Source organism: Macrotis lagotis, chromosome 7 (assembly GCF_037893015.1).
Source record: "Macrotis lagotis isolate mMagLag1 chromosome 7, bilby.v1.9.chrom.fasta, whole genome shotgun sequence".
NCBI classification, from domain to species: Eukaryota; Metazoa; Chordata; class Mammalia; order Peramelemorphia; family Peramelidae; genus Macrotis; species Macrotis lagotis.
Window position 1 is genome coordinate 53,589,067 of NC_133664.1, and position 15,761 is coordinate 53,604,827.

The following is a 15,761-nucleotide window of genomic DNA, read 5'->3' on the forward strand; positions in this document are numbered from 1 at the left end:
TACTGTGCCACCTAGCCGCCCCTTGCCTTTTAATTGTTGAAAGACATTTCAGTGTATTTTATTGTCTTACAATTGATCCTGAATAAAGAACATTTTGAGTGATCTTTAAATGGAAATGTGAAGAAGTCCAGATGAGTTCAGCTAGAGATAGACCTGTTGAGTTGAGAAGTACCCGAGTTTAAAACTCAGTTGTACCTTAGTAGAACAACCTACTGAATTTAAAGTTTGCAGGTAATACTCACTTACAGATTGAGCTGTGTAAAGATGTACCGTTAGTACCTTGGTAACTAAGCATAAAACTTAATTCTGCAATTAAATACTTGTGAATATAAAATAAAAGACAAGAAAGCAAGTCATATGGCTGAAAAAATACATACGTTCATTATCAATCTTGGCTTTACTTTAATTTAAGAAGAAAAAACTTACGAAGCTTGGGTACAGGTTGTGTATCCCAAAACTGGTATTTCCGTTTGTTAGCATCATCAATGTTTTTGGCAGGGCCCTGACATGCAGAGAGAAGTTCCATCGCCCTTTGAATATCCTGCAGTTTCTGCATCGGAATGGCTGGATTCTGTGTTGACAAAAATACAGGGAAGCAATGCGTTCAGTGTGATTATTCTTAAAGTGCAAATATACCCATTTGTACTTCTAAAGATGACACCAGATGAAATATTATCTTTTAAGAATACAAATTTATTAAATGAATATTGTATTTTAATTTGTTGGATTTATTTACTTGGGATGTAAGTTAACAAAAGCAGTTCCAGAATTTTAAATGCAATAATGACAATAAGACATTTAATAAAGCTATGCATGCAAACCACTTTACTTCTATTTCATATACAGTCATTTTCAGATGGGAAACACTATTTTTCATACATTGATAAAACTAAAGATAACTGTGAAAAAGATGCCATAACATTAGTCTGTCAACCACTTCCTGGTTCAGCAACAAGGCTATATGTGCTCTGTTGAAAGCAACAATGTATAAATCAACCAGCATTTATTAAAAGCTACCAGACACTGTGTTATGTACTGCAGCTATAAAGACAAAACAACAAAACAAAACAAAACAGTATATAAGCTTGCATTCTGTCAGGAAGAACACTACATTCCCAAATAAGTATACATAGAATAAATATGTGATAGGTTAGGGAGGGCCCTGGCAGTTGAGAGTAGCAGGAATGGCTTCCTGTAAACATGGTCCCAACAGTTAAATCTTGAAGGAAATCAAGGTTTGGGATGAAGGATAGAGGGAGGAAATGTATTCAGGCATGGAGAATTGGCTGTAAGCCCTTGGAGTCACTTGTGCTTTCATCTTTATATCCTTGGCATAGGTGACATGCCTTAGCACAGCATCTTACTAAGACATGTGTATGATGATGAAACATAGTATCTGGGTTAAGAATTTGATTTCAATTTGAAAGTGGAAGAAAAATATGAATAATTCTAGACTGATCAGAGGCCTTTTGGAGGGAGGGGAAGGGAAGAATCATGGAACTCTGACTGCCTAGGAAAGCCCAGGAATATCCAGAAAAATGCTGCATAAATACATAGAATTATATTTTCATATTTAGTTTAAAAAACCCAACTCATTTACCTCAGATTAAGAAACCCCATTCTAGATTAAGTTTCTTAAACAACTTTCAAAGCAACTGGAAATGGTTTTTTAAAAAGCCCTACTTGCTTATTCTTTTCCAAGGATATAATTAACAACTGGATTTCCAGGAAAAAAGTATACACCACTGAACTTTTAATATTTTCTCTTTCACATTTTCAAGTATAGAAACAATTAACAAAACAATAAATCAAGCTCTAATCTTCAGTGTCTGCCAATTTCTGAAATGCTAATGTTCACACTGAAAACCTATCCATCAGCCCCAGCACATTTCTGCTTTCTTTACTACTTTATCTTACCTGATTCCACCTCCTTACTTCTCTCTCCAAAGAACCCCTATAACAGCTAGAATGTCAAGAAATTCCTTCCTTATAAAGACCTTCCATAACTATCTCCTCCCGGGACGGCTAGGTGGCGCAGTGGATAGAGCACTGGCCTTGGAGTCAGGAGGACCAGAGTTCAAATTCGGCCTCAGACACTTAATAATGACCTAGCCATGTGGCCTTGGGCAAGCCACTTAACCCCATGGCCTTGAAAAAAAAACCCCACTAACATAACTATCTCCTCCTCCCTAACCCCTAAAAGAATGGGGAACATTTCCTCCTTTCCAATCAAAGTAACCTATCTAATGAGTTTCTAATTTCCTTAGTCTGAAAGCTCCTTTTTGATCTTTTAGTCAGAGAAAGTAAGGTTGACCTCTTCCAGAAAATATCCTGGTTCTGAGTTTACATCAGTAGAAAGTATTTAATAATCCACATTATTTTAAAAACATTTTAAAATTATGGTTAAAAAGAAAAAAATTTCCATTCTTTAAGTTGAAATGCCAATAATCCTTGCTAAACTCTAATTTAAAGGGTGGGGGTGGCTAGGTGGCACAGTGGATAGAGCACTGGCCCTGGAGTCAAATTTAAAGGGTGATAAGAGGGTGAAGACCCTCCAATATGTCTGAGTGCCAGTACCCCATAAACATCACACCTAAGGTTTAGAAATGAGCAACTATGGATTTTTATGTATAGATTTCTTTTAACTTCTATTTAAACAATTTTATTTAACTTGAGATGCATATGATTCAGTTTGACCATTACACTTAATGAATTTTAGGGACCAGTCACTGGGTACATGGGGGATTCCTGTTAATATAAAATGACTCAAGAAAATCTAGCAGTAAGTCTAACTGGAGGCCAGACAAAAGTTAAATATCCTTATTTTTAATCTAACAAGATTTAGAGATTGCTACTGCTTTTGTAAGATGCCTGCTTTATAGTTTAATGATATCATATTCACAAAAGTCACATCTTACACACTTACACACACACACACACACACACACACACACACGATTACTTCAGCTCAGATAATTCATTTTGGCTTATAATTAACTCTTTAATATGGGGGTCTTTGCTGAACTTAATGCAAAAAAATGACTTTTTAAGTCATACAAAATGTTCAGCCCACTGCAATGCAATCTGTTAGCTGGAAAAGTTAGGTAAATTTCAACAAAACATCCCTGGGTAACATCTGTCCATATATTTTAGATGAAGTATACCCAGTTTTACAAAATGTACATTGTTACTACTGGCTGCCATCTTTTTTTGTTGCTTACTTTTGAGATAAAACTCCCATAAAAATTTTTTTTATCAAAGCTGAAGGCCATGAGGGGCAGTTAGGTAGCACAGTGGATAAAGCACCAGCTCTGGAGTCAGGAGGACCTGCGTTCAAATTCTTCCTCAGACACTTAATAATTACTTAGCTGTGTGGCCTTGAGCAATTCATTTAAGCCCACTGCCTTGCAAAACCCCCTAAATAAAAAGCTGAAGGCCATGACATACAGGTAGTCAATTGAATATGAATGAGGGGTGCTGTGCTAAGTCACCAGCCTCACTTTCTCTCCTCTGGAGTCATCGGGTCCAGTGGACAGATATGAATAAGGATGTGAGGCAATCAGGGTTAAGTGACTTGCCCAGGGTCACACAGCTAGACAGTATCAAGTATCCTAATCCAGATTTGAACTCAGGTCCTCCTGATTCCATGGCTGGTGTTCTATCCACTGTACCACTCAGCTGCCACATCAAATATACTATTATGAAATGAGTGAAAAATCAACATCTTTGTCCCAAGAATTCCATCATGCTGACCAACGAAAATTTGCTAAACAAACAAAAAAAAAAACAATCATTCAAGAAACAAAATGTCACATGTTCTGATTCTCAAGTGTCCAAAACATTTCTCAAGGTAGAATTCCAATCCTGAAGACAGGATTCAAATAATTGGTCAAGGAAGGTGACAATAAGAATGACATGTTTAGGATAAACTCCAACTTATACATCTTCCAAAATCTACAGCACAAAAACAATTCCCAAGAGGAAAGGAATTAAAGAGGGGCATGTAGTCTATCCAATTTTAACTTGCCAGATACTACTGTTACAGGAACAACAGCAGAGAGGATGAGAAATTGGCAAGATGACCTGGATTAAAGTCTGGTCCAAGAGGCATTATGGATAATGTGACCCCTAACTAAGTCACTTTTTTCTTAGTACTCTTTAAAATGAGTTCTTAAACCATGTTTTTTTTTTTGTTGTAGACACTCAGAATGATGGTTTTAAATGCAAAAAGTAATGCATAAAATTATATTGAAATAAAAACCTGTTATTTCACCCGCTCTACCCCACCAAACTCTTGAAGGTCCCATAGAACTTAGGTTAAGAACTTCTATTCTAAGACTAGAAGTTGTCTAGAAACTGTTAGCCTCCACTGGTTAGAGGAATTTATTCACATGGGAGATCCATACAGTAATGAAATCATAGGTTGAATCTCTATTCCTAGAATGCAAGTTATTCACTATTGCAGAATAAAACTTTTTCACTAGTTCCCTATGAAAATTTCCCAGAATCAATTTAATGAGATTCATCATTTTATCAAATGAATCTGGAGGAGGTAGTAATTATTGCTGACATTTCTAAGGAGGCTTCAAGATTGACAAGGTTCTTTAAAAATACTGTCAGAGCACTTGGTTTTTCACCACAACCCTCTGACACAGGCTGTAGAGCAAGTAAAGATTCAGATTGAGATCCAGTTCTCACCTCATATCAAGTGCCTCAAAAGTGATGTCATTCAACCTTGTTTTAGAGTGTTAACCCACTGCTTAGATTAGGAGACTGAAAGAGGGGATATGGTTAAAGAAGAAAGACCACATAGGTACAGCAAGTGACAAAGGAAGAATTTAGTACAAGTCTTGTGATTCTGAACTGGAAGGAATGATTATGGGTGGCAGCAGAGCCATAAATCTGTAGAATAGGACAACAGGCAATGTAAGGTATGTTTTGTGTATGTATAGAGTTGTATGTACCTATACATTTCAGGATCAGTGCCAGGAGGGGAATGAAAGGCAAAGGTCATAGGATCATAGCTACGGTGCTAGAAGGGACCTCAGAGGTCATCTAACATTTTACATGTGAGGAAACCTGAGGCCCAAGTAGTTTAAGAGACTTGGCAAAGATTGCACAGGCAGTGAATGTCAAAAGGCAGGATCTAAAACCAAGCCCTGACTGAAGCCTTCAAGGAAAAAGTATTTCTACTAGATGACACTGGAGAGCAAGATGAACTTCAAATGCTGATAAGCCTTTCCTGACAGGGCCCTATCTCTTATTACCCGTGTGCTGTGAGGTCATTCACTTCTCTGGGACTAGATCTCCTCATCTAGAAAACGTGAGGGCTTGACAAGAGGACCCTCTCCAGACCCTTTCTCAACTTCTTTGATCCCATGAGTTCATCTCTTCATGCCTTCAACAAGAGCTTGAGTTCTTATTTCCTCACCACCAAGCAAGTGAATGAAAAAAGGGACTCCTCAGCAACTCTCAATCCTTACTTGAGATCTCCTGCATATTCTTTTTCATAGTACAGAACATAGTCTCCTTGCAACAAAAGCCTACTCATATCAATAGACACAAGACCCTGCTGACAGCTCACTTATTTAAGAAGCAGCAAAATAATTCCTATTTTTCTTGCCCTATTTGTGTTCATCATTAATCCTGAACTTTTTTGGTACTGGGATTTGACCTGTATGATGCTGATGGACTATTTATTTCTATGGCCATGGGAGTACCAGGACAAGTTCTTCATGGCCACAACACATGGCAGCTGCGATCTGCCCATCATGTGCACTCCGGGTACAACCCACTGTTCTTCTGACAGCTGCCTTCACCAGACATCTGGCTTCTTCCAGTCAAGAAGTCTTCTTCAGTGGGAACACCACAGTATTTTTCCACTTTGGGAGATTTAAAGGCAGGACACTGGCAAATGGTCCGTTTCACACTGGTTGTGGATTTACCCCTGACTTACGTCTGTTGAACCCTGCTGCCAGATGGAAATGTGCTTATTCAAGCAATCTCACAAGCATCCAGAAAAATTAAAGTAGAAATATCTTTTAAACTAAAAGTAATAAATAATTAACCCTTAAAAACAAAACCAAAGACATTTTCAAGCCAAAACATTTGAGACTTTCTTCTTTGTTCTGAAAAATATTAACGTAAACAATTTAAAAAACTTAAAAGAATACAAAGGGTGTGTGTGTGTATCTTTGTATTTATTTTTTAGCTCTGGATTTATTATTTCATTCAGTATAGAAAATTCCTTCCCTGGTAGAGTCTTTCTCTACTCTTCTGCAATTTGGAGTCTCAGAGTTGTCTGGAGCATTGGGAAGTCAAATGACTTGTCTTTGATCACATGGCTAGTGAAAGTCAGGCCATGAACTCAGGCGGAGAGGCAGAGTGGAAAGAACACCGACCTGGGATCAAATCTTGCCTCTTAAAGTATTCTGAGTATTCTGCAAATCTTAAAGTACTCTACTTATCAGTCAGTATAGATCATAATGAGACACAAAAAAAATCTCTAATTTATAATCATGTACATGTTTATAAACATAAACATATACTTATGTAGGTAAGCAGCAATATCACATGGAATTGCTCATGTGCACATATATACACATACATTACAACTGTATATTTAACTTAGATATACCTACATTTATAGATAACTTTTATTGTTCAGTCATTTCTCTGTCATGTCCAACTGTACCATCCCATTTAAGGTTTTCTGATAAAGATACTGGAGTGATCTGCCATTTATTTCTCCAATTCACTTTACAGATGAAGAAATTGAGGCCAACAAAGTGAAATGACTCGCCCAGGGTCACAGTTAGTAAGTGGATGAGTCTTCCTGACTCCAGGCCCATCATTCTTTACACTATGTCACAACCTAGACACCCACACTTAACTACACTTGTGCCATTATTATTACTGGCCCTCTAGCCATTACTCTGTACTGCCTTTCACAGATATATGTAGGTTATCTGGGTGTCCTAGACCATTTAGCCACTACCATTCAATATCTAAAACCCTAAATTAGACTCCTGAATCTTCTCAGTGCAAGGTAGCAAAAGCCACTCTCTTTGTCCAGGAAACCTTAAGAGTTAAAATAAATCAAAGCCCTTACTTTGGAAGGCTGTTGAATTTTAATCTCCTGGGAATCAGATGCTGAATCTGATTTTGTGCCTCCAGAATTTGGTTTCTCCTTTTTTCTCTTCTGTTTCTTCTTTTTCTTTTTGGCTCCTAAATCCCCTCCAGGACTTCTGTTGGAAAAGTCAAGAAGATAAAATGAGAAAAGTCATTACTGTAAAGTCTGAAGGGCATGAAATTAAATATTGAGGAAGAACTAAGTTCTAATTGTGGAAACAGGTTAGGAAGTAAGGAAAAAAACTCAACTGGGCTAATAATTAGAACAAGCAAATAAAGACATATGGCAATTTAACATTTACTCTTGCTGACTGAATGTCATTCTGTAGAAAAAAATTGTGCAGTTTGGATATATTATATCAATGCATATTAAACAACTCTAAATCTTATTTTTCACTGTTCTATTGACCCAGTTTTAGTCAATTTTTCAAGAGCCTTTTAAGAAGAAGCACTTGTAGAAAGAAAGTTCATTATAAACATCTCTCTTGGGCACAATAAACCACAAATCTTGATGCACTAGAGCTCAAGAAATTGACTTTCTCTGTTGGAAAAAGAAAATAAAATTTCTGATAAAAATGTTCACTTCTCAGTTTAATAATAATTTCTAAAATTTTTAATGGCATGAACTAGGTTAACTATAAAGAGCCTGGAATCTTTGTCTTTACATATTTGATGCTCTAAGAGAATAGCAAAGTTGGAGGGGGCGGGGATAAATCCACAAGGTGTTTTAATTTTCCTTCTGTGTCCCTGCACTTCTGCAAAAGAATATGCATTTAAAGTCTAAGAAATTTTCATTGATTATATAACCCAAAGTTAAAGAAGACAATAGTGAATGCCATAGACTTTCATCATACTATAACTTGTTATTAAAGGAATTTGGAGAGAACATGGAGGAAATCATGTGACTCAAAACATGAAACAAATGCTTTAAGAGAAAACTCATTCATCTGACTTGAGTTCAAACTAGCTTTGCCAGTTATTACCTTGGGCAAATCATTTAATCTCTGTGGGCCTCAGTTTTCTCATCTATAAAATAAGCATGTGGGATTCAGTGACCTCTTAAATTCCTTCAATTCTTATTCAATGGTTTTATGAAACAGATAGCCAGTAAGCACTTTTTAAGTACCTGTGAAGTGGTGGATCCAATACAAGGATCAACAATAGAACACTCCCTCCCTTAAGAGGTTTATATTCAGTGTCTAATTGGGGAAGAGGAAATCTGAGATGGACAGGTGGTTCATTTTGGGTGACAAAATCACCAGACTGACTCAGGGAGGTAAGGAAGGCTTAGGCTTTAATTCACAGGTCGCACAAAAGGTTTTTAAGTTCCCCCCAAAAGTTCACAAACCAGGTTCTTTGAAGAAGCAACAAGATAACGAACTTCTATATTACTACAAGGGGAAATATAAACTTAAAGGACAGGCTGATTAGCAGAAACTGAGGGAAAGAAGGGCTAAAATGAAGGCAGGAAACCACCGATCCCTAATGGCAGAGAGTAGTCACATGCCAATTCATATTTTGGTTCTTTAAGGAGATAAAGGTGAGTGTCTGTCTAAGAAGATAGTGAGGTTAAGCAAAAAGACAGTTACAAGCTGGAAAAGAAGGTGAGTCTCTAAGAAACAGTGAGGTTAAGCAAAGACAGGGGGAGATGGCAAAGACAGATGGGAAAGTACCAAAGATAGTTAAGAAAGAGAAAGGGTAAGGGAAAGGGAAAGGAGGCAGCCATGAGATGGTGACTGGGCTTATTAGATCAAGCTGGATCCAGTCACATGGAGCTGGGACCACATGGGAAAAAGGATCTAGGCAGAATGGGCAAGCCAGGTTGGAACCTTGCCTAAATACATATCTGTGGTGGGAGGAGCAGGGACCTGCTCCTAGCTTCAGGTATTTTCTCCTGCTGTAGGGTGGTCCCTGAGGAATGTTTTACACATCAGATACTTGACGTAAGAGCATGAGGAGCTGACCAGCCCCATGGACCAGTGTGTGGGACCAAGGTCAAGCTTAGAACTACTGTTAAGTCCAGAGTGGCTTAGGATTCTCAAGAATGTAGGGATGTATTGGGGGGGGGGGGGTGTCTGTTGTTAGAAATAAGAGTTTATAAAAGCCAATAAAGAGAGAGGAAAAAAACTCTTAACAGTATAGAAAAAAATTACAAAATCTGTTTCCATTACAAAAATGATGATAATATTTCTGTTCCCAGAGTCCCTTGATTCAGCATTGGCCTCATTCTTCCCTGAAACTGCAGTCTACTTTCTCTGGGGGGCTCTTCTGTATTTCAGTTAATCATGGGATAAAACAGTCATGGGATAAAACTGTTCAAAATTTGATTCATTCCTAAGTAAATTCAAAACTATGGAGACCAGAAATGTTCCTGTTATATTCCATTTCTGGATATAATTTAGTGGAACTGATTCTTACTGTAAAATGAGTATAAGAGAACCTGAGAAAATAATGACATTTCTTGAGATTTTTTTTTTAAAGTAATGGCTTACTTTACTGCAATAAAAGCCTAAAACAGTAGACCCAGAAAGACTTGGTCCTAATCCTACCCTAAAGTAGATAGTCTGAGATGCATTAAATAAGCCTGGGAGCCATTAGGACTCTTATTTATCAAACCACCTCTCCCAGTAAATTCAATGATCTCCTCAAATTCTAAAAATATGAATGCCTTACTGAAAGTAGATCATTCATGGCATTCAATATCAGTAGTTTCTTCACCTCTAAAATGCCCTGGTTGGGCTACATACCTCTCAGGTCCCTCTGAGCTCTGAAAATCCTCAAACCTATGAAACAGGGCTTTATACCCTGATGGTCAGATTGGGAACGCCACAGGGAGTTTTTCATGGGTAAATACCTGACTGGCAGGTGAATTTAAACAAACAACTCTCTCATCACCCCCTTACAATCCTGGATTGAGTCTCCAATGGAAATAGGACATTTCTATGTGTTAAGAGCTTGGAAGTATAAGTGTGTATAAGAATCTCCACCTCACACTAGAGTCCTCAGGATTTAGGATGCTGCCCTCTGAAGTGTGGCCCTCCCTCCTCACTCTCAGACTGCTCAAGCACAAATTGAGGGGGCAGCTGGGTGGCACAGTGGCTACAGCACTGGCCCTGGAGTCAGGAGGACCTGAATTCAAATCCAGCCTCAGACACTTAATAGTGACCTAGCTGGGTGATCTTGGGAAAGTCAAACCCATTGCCTTGTCAAAACAAAACATAAAACAAAAAGCACAAATTGAACTAATTGCTTGACTCAGTAGACTCCAAGGGCTTCCAAGTGTTTCTAGGAAAAAAAAATTGGAAAATCCTTTGTTTGGCTTTTTAAGCCCTTCCTAAATGGGCCCCAACCTATTCTTTACCAGACTGGACTGGGACTGGACTTCACTTTCCCTCTGAATCTCTACTGTTCCTCACACATGACTCACCACATCCTGTTTCTAAGCCTGTGCAGGCACCATCCTGCGCACTGGGAGCAATCATCCTTCTCACCTCTGTATTGCAGTCCTCTCCACTGTTAGCGCACAGCTCTAAAGTCACATTCTACACAAAGTCCTCATCCCCCAACTGATGGGGACTCTTCTGAAATTGTCTTGTCATTGTTTGCTTTATGATTATAGCCTCTATATTTTTATCTGCATTCATTGTCCCCCTCTTTGGAACATAAGATCCTTGAGAGAGGATTGTTTGTTTCATTCTTTGTGCTGGGCACCTAGGTGGCAGCTAGTGGAGAGAATGTCAGACCTAGAGACAGGAAGACTCATCTTCCCAAGTTCCAATCCAGTCTTTGACACAAGCTGTGTGACACTAGGCAAGGTATTTTACCCTGTTTACCTCAGTTTTCTCATCTGTAAAATGATCTAGAAAAGGAAATGGCAGAACCAGTCCAGTGTCTCTGCTGAGAAACCCCCAAATGGAGCTATTAAACCACAACAACAACAATATTCTTTGTCCCTAGCCCAGGGCCTGGAACACACAGAGTACTAAATAAATAAATACTTATTGACCACTTGATTGAACAGGGCCATTCCACAACCTACTTTTGAGCTTGGGTCCTGCCATCCATTGATGGGCAGCAAAACCTCTGAGATCTAAAAGGAAACCTATTATGTTTTGCCTAGGAAGAGTTAGAGCACCTACTATACAAATGGCAATGTTAGGCAATGTGTGGGTCACAGAAGACCATTAGGACAGGAAGCATCTCTACTCTGAAGTGAAGAGCACCAAGTTTTAACACAATATAACCCCTTGACCCCATCACTTTCTACTGTCAGCAGCTCTGGCTCTGCCTATGGCAAAAAGAAGAGGCTGAATTTACACAACTCAAATCTCCAAGAATCCTGTAATTAGGCATTGAGGAATGTTAAGTGTAGCTGCTACAAATTTAAAGATTTAGCACAAATCTCTTTGGCTATGAGGTGGGAAGTAGCAATGCAACTAAAAGCCAACCTACCTTGAAAGCGTCTATAATGGAATAGATTATTAAAACAAACATCCCTTCACTTTCTGGACATACTTGACTTGGAAAACACAGGAAGCATTTCATGTGGTGGTAGAGATCTTCTAACAAATGAGTGAGGGTGTTTGTTTTGGAGGGGCAAGTTAACAGAGAAGTGAGTAGAACCAGAAAACTAATTTATACATTAATGTAAAGAAACATTGTAAACACAAATAATTTTGAAAGACTTAAGAGCTCTAACTGATGCAATTACCAACATGATTCCAGAGATCTGAAGATGAAACATGTTTTACCTTCCTTCTGAAGGAAACATGAGATGGACTCAAGGTGCAGAATAAGACATGCATTTTTGGACACTGACAATATGGGAATTTGTCTTGCTTGAATCTGTCTATCAATTGTATCAATAGATGGGGGATAGGAGGAAGAGAAAACCAATGTTTGTCAATTGAAAAATAAAGCATAAAATGAAGTCTAAATACTTCTGGTGCCAAGATGGATGAATGAGGAAAGAATCCTTTGAAACCCTCCCAAATTCCACTCTAAATAATGAGAAAACTACCTCAGAATTGATCTAGGGGCAAGGAAGCAGTTTTCCAGCAGAGCAGAAAAGGTTGATCTCAATGGGGGGATAGGGGAGTGAGCAAGGTCCAATAGTAGCAGCAGCAGCAGCAGCTACTGCAGCCAGCCTCATAGGAGGGGGCCTGCAGCAAGGCTCCAAACCTGGGGCAACCCACCAGTGAGGCACCACCTTCCTGAAAGCCAGCAGCCCTGGGCAAATGAGCAGTCTGTGCAGCACAGCAATCCCACCCTCAGCACGCTACCAGAAAGGCCTAGACCCAACTGCAGACCAGTGGTGAAGCCCTGCTGAGGGGCTGGCTGACTGCAAGACCCAGCCCCTGGGGCCTGCTGGCAGAGAGGCTGTTCCTATAGCAACCCAGCATCAGGGCCCCATGCCTCGGGCAGACCAGCAACTACCCCCCTACACACACACACACACACACTCAAGGGAGGCCAAAAGAAGACACTAGAAAAAGTCATAAGGGAAGGCTGGCCTCCAATAAAAGCAAGCAACTGAGTGTAAGCCAGCAGTATGACCCTAAGCTCTAGCACAAAAAGCTTAGGAAAAACAAGACCAGAGCTTAATTCTTATAAAAAATACCAACTCACAAAAAAGACAGAAAATAAACTTGACAGGACAGTGAGGTGGGACAGTGTATAGAGTACCCACCTTGGAGTCACAGGAGGACCTGAGTTCAAATGTGACCTCAAAGAAAAATTTATTTGTCTCAGGTCCAAAAAGAATTTCTAGAAGAGCTTAAAGAGGATTCTAAAAAGCAAATTAGAAAAGTAGAAGAAAAAAAAAACTCAGAAAGTGAGTAATGCCAAAGAATCATGGGGGAAAAAGAGTAATATGGGAAAAGATATACAAAAATTTAACAAGGAAAATAACACCCTTAAAAACAGAATTGGGGGTGGCTAGGTGGTACAGTGGATAGAGCACCAACCCTAGAGTCAGGAGTACCTGGGTTCAAATCAGGCCTCAGACACTTAATAATTACCTAGCTGTGTGGCATTGGGTAAGCCACTTAACCTCATTTGCCTTGCAAAAACCTAAAAACATAAATTACATGAACTAATGCTGAGTGAAAACAGCAGAACCAGAAGACAATTGTACACAATAAGATTATCTAATGATCAACTATGACAGACTCAACTCTTCTCAGCAATACAGCAAAGATAATTCTAAAAGACTTGTGATAGAAAATGCCCTACATATCCAGACAAAGAAGTATGGAATCTGAATGCAAATCAAAGTTTACTATTTTTACCTTTTTAACTATTTTCTTCTGCTTTTTCCTTCTCATAGTCCCCCCCCCTTTTATTCTTATTCTTTTTTCATAGTAAGGCTCCTATGGAAATATGTATAACATGACTGTACATTAATTACATGCAATCATAGGGTGGGGGAGGGAAGGACAGAAGGGATAAAACTTCAGAAAAATGAAAGTTAAAGCTCTAAAATTAAAATAACAAAAAAAACTGCAAGGCTTGGAATATTAAATACCAGAAGACAAAGGAGTTAGAATCCTAATTCCTAATTCCTTTAGCATTACAAGAATCACCTACCCAAGCAAAACTAAATAATCTTTCAAGGAAAAAATTCATATTTAACAAAATGGAAGATTTTCAAGCATTCCTTATTAAAAGATAAGAGATGAATAAAAAATTAAAATACAAGAGATAAATAAAAATATAAGACTCAAGAGAAACATAAAAAGGTAAAAAAAATAAAGAGAAAACAAGAATAAGATCAATTATTTCTATATGACAAAATTATAGCTGTAAAACTTAAGAATTCTGTTACTATAGGAGTAATTAGAAGTATATGAGGTGTGGTCATTAGATGACTCTGATGGGATATTTCCCCCTCTCTCCCCAAAAACTCCAACAAAAATAAAGAGATGAGAAAAAAATTGCACTGAAAGAAGTGGGGTTGGTGTTGGAGATTGAATGGAATAAATTATCTATCCCACATAAAAGAGGCCTAAAAGAACTATTATAATAGAGGGGAAAATAAGTGGATGGGGAGAAGCAGAGCATGGGCAAAGCTGAAGTTTTATTCTCATCAAGATTGGCTCAAAGAGGGAATAATATATACACTCAAATGTCTATAGAAATCTATTTTACCCTTGTAAGAAAGTAAAAAGGATCAGGAATAAGAAGGGGGAGGGGGAACTGATAGAAGGGAGGGTAGACTGGGGGAAGATAGTAATCAGAAATAAAACATTTGTGAGAAAGGAAAAGGTGAGAGGAAGGAGAAAGAATAAATAAGGGGAAAATAGTATGGAGAGAAATAGTTATAACTACAAACGAGAACCCATAAAACTGATGTGGATAACCAAATGGATTAAAAATCAAAATCTTTCAATTGCTGTTGTTTACAAGAAACACATTTGAAGCAGAGATACACACAGGGTAAAGAAGGAAGGACAGAGAAGAATTTATTAGGTTTCAACTGAAGCAAAGAGAACAGGATAGCAATCATGATCTCAGGCAAAGTAAAATGAAGAATAGATCTAATTAAAATTGATAAGGAGGGGCAGCTAGGTGGTGCAGTGGATAAAGCACCAGCCCTGCAGTCAGGAGTACCTGGGTTCAAATCCAGTCTCAGACAGTTAATAATTACCTAGCTGTGTGGCCTTGGGCAAGCCACTTAACCCCTGTTTGCCTTGCAAAAACCTAAAAAAAAATTGATAAGGAAAGAAACTAGTTTGCTGAAAGATACCACAGAAAATGAAGTCATAGAAATATTAAACATATGGACCAAATGGCACAGAGGAAATAAGATAATAAATAATAAAACTATACTACTGGGGAACCTTAACTTCCCCCTCTCAGAATTAGATATATTTAATAAAAAAAATAAAAAAAAGCTAAGGTGAACAAAAATTCTGAAAAGTTTAGATGTGACAAATCTCTGGTGAAAAAAGGATAGATAGATGGGAATAGATAGAAATACACATTTTCTCAGCAGCAAATGGTACTTAAATAAAAACTGACTATATATATGTATTAGAACATAAAAACCTCATTACAAATGCAGAAAAGCAGGGGCCGCTAGGTGGCAGTGGATAAAGCACCCGCCCTGGAGTCAGGAGTACCCGAATTCAAATCCGGTCTCAGACACTTAATAATTACCTAGCTGTGTGGCCTTGGGCAAGCCACTTAACCCCATTGCCTTGCAAAAAACAAAAACAAAACAAAAAAACTACAACAAAAAAACTTTTAAAAAATGCATAAAAGCAGAAATATTAAGTATATCCTGTTCAGATCATAATGCAATAAAAATTACATCCAATAATGGACAATGGAAAAGAGATTAAAAATTAATTGGAAGTTACCTAATCCAATCCTAAAAAATAAGGTCAAAGAATAAAATCATAGAAATAATTGCTAATTTCATTATAGGATACAAGAAAAAAATTATATCTTTAATTGCTTACATCAGTAAAATAGAGAAAAAGCAAATCAATAATGCTACTTTAAAAAAAAACCAGAAGAATGAATTTAAAACCTCCAATTAAACAAGTTGGAAATCCTGAAAAATCAAATAGACTAATAATATTGAAAGTAAAAAAAAAAACCCCATTGAACTACTGAATCAAAAC

The 15,761-nt window shown here is 37.9% G+C and overlaps 1 protein-coding gene across 2 annotated transcripts in view; it reads right to left on the minus strand.

The window, feature by feature from the left end:
• Positions 1–15,761, minus strand: part of NMT2 (N-myristoyltransferase 2) — an 85,130-nt gene that overhangs the window by 44,685 nt on the left and 24,684 nt on the right. For both annotated transcript variants that reach the window (XR_012469953.1, XM_074192913.1), the window contains exons 2-3: positions 7,112–7,247; positions 427–571 (exon numbers count right to left, since the gene is read on the minus strand). Coding sequence is in view for 1 of the 2 variants with exons in the window: in XM_074192913.1 (XP_074049014.1) it covers positions 427–571; positions 7,112–7,247 (281 nt within the window). In the remaining variant the exon portion in view is untranslated. The remainder of the gene's footprint in view (positions 1–426; positions 572–7,111; positions 7,248–15,761) is intronic.